This window comes from Theobroma umbraticum, unplaced genomic scaffold, assembly GCF_002168275.2.
Source record: "Theobroma umbraticum cultivar Fairchild unplaced genomic scaffold, ASM216827v3 scaffold_30.0, whole genome shotgun sequence".
NCBI lineage: Eukaryota > Viridiplantae > Streptophyta > Magnoliopsida > Malvales > Malvaceae > Theobroma > Theobroma umbraticum.
The window spans coordinates 935480-940297 of NW_018397254.1; the positions used below are offsets into that span (position 1 = coordinate 935480).

Below are 4818 nucleotides of genomic sequence, written 5' to 3' on the forward strand. Positions count from 1 at the left end.
TCTTGCCTTTTTCCCTCATGCCAATTAATAGAAAAAAATAAAGAAAAAAGAAAAACACAAAAGAAGAAAAAAGGAAAGAGCAGACAGAAGGGAGAAAGAGCGAGGGGGCACCTTTTGATGCAAAATACTTTTGAGTTGCTCTATTTCATTCTCCAGAAGTGGCACCTGGGAGTTCAGGAATTCATTCTCTTTTACTAAAGAGTCATTAGAGTTTCTCAGCATCGTGAAATCTTCCTGCAATTGCCAGAATTGTGTGCTCTGCTGCATGCTCTGGGACTCCACATTCTGAAGCCTCTTGAGCTCCTCCGTCTCCAGATTATAAACCAAAGATTACAAAAGTGGATAAAAATAAGTACAAAAACATACCCAAAGAGTTATATGAGACTAAAGAAATGAGATTTATATGAGATGGCGAAGCTCTTGGGTCAAGGCATATAGATGGTCATCCGCAACCAAAGACTTTCCTTAACTGAAATGTAATATAATCAAATGAACTTAACCTTCCTTTATTCTACATTAAGCTGCATTGACTCTAAACTAGAGAATAGTTAGTATACCCATTTAAAGTGGGATTTCCGTTTAATGAATTATCAATATATATATATATATATGATACACTATTAATAAATCAAATACTACAACTTTGATAATAAATGAATTTAAAAATTTAGAATTTTCAAAAATTAATACTTATTTTATTTTTGAAGAATTTTAAAATTTTTATCTTTACATAGTTATGAGATGACATCATTTGATTCATTGATAATGAATAAAATTTATATACTAACAGTTTATCAAATATAAACTCATGATGTGCTCCACAATATTGTGAGCCTTGTTTTTCTTCTTGGCCTTTTTCTCTTGTGAAAAAAAAAAAAACCACTTAAATAGCAAAAAACTCCTAAACTATAATCACTTTTTCAACTAAGGTCTTCACTTTTTATCGTATTTAAAAGAGTTTTGAAATTTTAATTTATACCCTTAAGAGCCGTTAAATTTTGGTTTGTAGTCAAATAAGTCAATAATCTTAATTGAAAATTAATCACCATCAAATTTAATGTCAATTGACATAATTATGTTCACATGGCATATAACTTGGATATCTAACGTGGCAGAACTTAAATCCAAAATTTGAGAAACTACAACCACGGTCGTCAACCGTCAGCCAGCAATGATAGGTGATCATGATGACAGTGATAAAGTTCTAGGTAAATCTTATAGACAGAGGAGGGGAAAGGAAAGGAAGGATAAAGGGAGAAAGAGGAAGAAGAAAATGGAAAAGCTTAAATAGCTTCCTTAAAATTAAGAGGTTTTTTAAGAAATATTAATTAATATTATGTCTGACAGGAATTAATTTTTTGTTCAGATTAAAGACTTATTTGAGTATGGTTAAGAGTTTGTTTGAGTATGAATCGAAATTTGAGATGTTTATATAACAACATAAGATGAAGGGTTTAGTTGAAACAATATCATATATAGTTCATAAGTTTTTATTTTTAAAGTCTAAAAAAACCCAACAAGAAAATAAGAAAAGAAAAAGGAAATGATAGACATCAGAAGGGAGAGAGAGCGAGGGAACACCTTTTGATGCAAGTTACTCCTGAGTTCCTCTATTTCATTTTCCAGAAGTGTCACCCTGGAATTCAGAATTTCATTGTCATTTGCTAAAGAGTCAGTAGCGTTTCGCAGGGTCTTGACATATTCCTCCATTTGCTTGAACTCTGTACACAGCTGCGTCCATTGGGACTCCACATTGTGAAGTCTTTTGAGCTCCTCTATCTTCAAATCAAAAACCAAAGATTACAAAAATGGATCAGAGATGTGCCAAAACTTGATCCAGAGAGGATACTGAAAGAGTTAGAATTTGAGATTTGGATTTAAGGGTTAGAGTTTGAATCATGAGAATAAAATAGTGACATTTATGAGACGGTAAAAACTACTTCCCTTATTTATTTAATGCATATTGTCAATCAATCTTTGATTTACTTAATTTTCCAATAATGCCTTTTATGCCATAACAACCACGTGAATTAATGGTAATCCAAACTAATACATTAATTTTTGGTTTAATGGGCGTTTATAATTAAGGTGCTTGGATACTAGTATTACCTAGAGTTTAAATTCAATAACCTAAACTATTACTCACCCTTTTATCTTTTTATTATTACCAAAGTTAAGTTACCTCTTGTTTATCTTTGTTTTACTAATTTATTATTACACAAGTAATAAGTAAATCAGCAGCTCGAGGATTAGGACCCATGAGTCACAATTTTCATATTACCATTCCATATTAAACAGAGAAACAATGTGATTTAGGTGATGTAGATTTGTGTACCTTGGTGAGTTGCCAGCCGGAAGAAAGCTGATTTGTTCGTGCTTCCTGAAACATATAAACAGAAATAATAATAAGAAGAAAAAGTATTGTTTGTCCCATAAAAAGAAAAGAGCGAGGGACATATTGTTAAGGTTAAGATAAAACAAAGTCTGTTTTCTTTTTTGTGAGAACTTCAAAATGATGTTTAGCTTGTTCTCAACATTAACATATATAATCCCTAACTTATTGTCCAATATATTGCCATCAATTTTTATAGATTAATTACATGTGGTTTTCCTACAAAGGGACTATATAGAAAGCCAATAAATCCCAAGTGGTCCCAAAAATGGAATCAATTAAATGACCCCTGCAATGAAAATCTTTGGTCAAATGACCTTGGTTCCAACTTTACCAGAAGCAACAAATATTAATTCAGATGATATGGTAAACAAGTTATGGTAGTTTGTTTCCAACTCTTCTAACAATGGACTATTCTACTAATTAACCAAAAACTAAAGGCAGAAGTAGATTTCATATCTTCCCAACAAAAGCTACATTCATAACTAATCACCCAAAGATGCTTAATTACCAGCTTCAAGTTCTACAAACAGGCAGGCATCTTTCGTTCTTTGCCTTGAGAACTTTTTAGTGCTCTCTGGTCATTAGTGATCTATCTAACCCTATATTTGCTAATTGCCTAATGAACATGGATCATGTAAACCTGTTAACTAAAACATAAACTAGACCTAGATATTTAATTCCACATTTCACAAACTTAGGCATTGAGAAGAAAGATTAAAACAGAGCATACTAAAGAAATGACAGTATCAGGTAAGTCCCATCATAATTCTCAACTTTTTTATTTGAGTTCTACTTTGATCCCTACTTTTTGAATTGTTTCATTTGAATCCTTGACCTCTTAAATTGGTTTCATCTTGATCCTTTATCGAATTATCCCTTTAAATTCATGGATTTTATCCATGTATGACATATCGGCACGTATCATTTTTTTCTTCTTCTTCCTTCTCTCCTTTCCGACCAGATCTGGCTCGACGAGGCTAGGGCTTGCTAGCCGGCTTGGGAAAAGTCAAGCACTGGCCTCTTGCCCGGATCGGATGGTTTCAGGCTAGAGAAAGTAAGTAAGCGATGGCCCAAAAAATATACTAAAAAAAAAAGCCCTCCTATCTCTAGAGAAAGTGAATGCATTTTTCGACCAAAAGGAAAGAAGAAAAGATACAGGGGATGTTACCATTCCATGAAGAGAAGGATTACGTTCAATTACGTGATTTTCCAGAATCGGCCGCATAGACCTGAGCTCTTCGTTTTCTCCTTTCAGCTCCGTGTACTTGTCCTGCATTTGCTTGAATTGGGCTTCCACGGTCTGAAGTCTCTGAAATTCAAGCTTCATTTAAACAGAAGGCAAATTAATTATGCTAATTCATGGCAACCCAAAAAACGAATAGAGAAAAAAATTTTCTTTTACGTTTAATGCAGCCCGACGATCTCGATCATACTTATTTTTCTTTATCTTTCTTTCAACAGGATCTGCTTCTTTACGCTTTCGACCTTTTCGTTTGGTTTTGTGCAGGGGAACCTGATTAGTCTTCGCCGCTGCTTCATTGGAACTGGAACCCTTCATCTTCGAGTTCTCTTGAACCAGCCGTCGATTCTGAGTTAAACATTCTAGATTCATTAGTAACAAGAACCATCTACCATACTACTTAGTGAGAGACTTGAAGTGACTCAAGGTCAACCCAAAAATTAGAGAAACAAATTATGGAAATCGCATATATCATGAACAATAATTCAATAATTCAGTAAGAAAAAAAAGTGAGACCATCAAGGAATCAGAATTTGCAAACCTTTCAAACCAATGGGGCAAATATAACATACAATCAATACCTTCACACACCCTGGAATTTAGACGAGCTCACAAAGAAATGAGGATAAACGATTCTCATAGATAAATGCCATATTTATAATAAGATCAGAGAGAAGGCGCGAGTCTCCGACCTGATTTGAGAAGACGCGCGCCATGTATCGCCCTTTTACATTAAATTAATATAAAATAGGACATTTTATAATAAGATCGGAGAGGAGACGCGAGTCTCCAACTTGATTTCAGAAGACGCTCGCCATATATCCCCTTTTTAGTTAGTTCTAGTTGTAATCTTTTTAAATTAAAAAGAAAATTACACTAAATTAATATAAAATAGTTTTGGTCTTAAAAGGGGTAAACGGCGGTTAATTTGGTGGGAGAGTCTGAAATGAAGTAGCTGGACGTCACATATGTCCAAGGATTCCTCACTCAATACTTGTCTCTTAATTAAACCAATTGGGCTCTTCATGTACAATTTAGAGTTAATTAATCTCTTAATTGATGTTTTAATTAATCTTTGTCACAAAAGCCTTCACATTAAAAGTTTGTTGTAAAAATAACAAATGTTATGTTGATTTCATGTTTCCGTGGCCTCAACATCACATTATAAAAGCAATTATTTTTT

The 4818-nt window shown here is 33.4% G+C and overlaps 1 protein-coding gene across 4 annotated transcripts; it reads right to left on the minus strand.

Annotated features, from left to right (window-relative positions):
* Positions 1-6: 6 nt before the first annotated feature.
* Positions 7-4449, minus strand: LOC110417946 (uncharacterized). Of its 4 annotated transcripts, none has more exons than XM_021430553.1 (6): positions 4328-4449; positions 3798-3983; positions 3564-3716; positions 2336-2380; positions 1582-1779; positions 7-309 (listed from the first exon to the last, which is right to left on the minus strand). In XM_021430553.1, the coding sequence occupies exons 1-6, from the start codon at positions 4349-4351 to the stop codon at positions 25-27; spliced, it is 891 nt and encodes a 296-aa protein (XP_021286228.1). In that variant the 5' UTR covers positions 4352-4449; the 3' UTR covers positions 7-24. The 4 variants fall into 4 exon arrangements, with proteins under 4 accessions (XP_021286228.1, XP_021286244.1, XP_021286253.1 ...); XM_021430569.1 differs by having other exon boundaries at positions 4217-4347; XM_021430578.2 differs by having other exon boundaries at positions 4227-4344.
* Between the last annotated feature and the right edge of the window lie 369 nt (positions 4450-4818).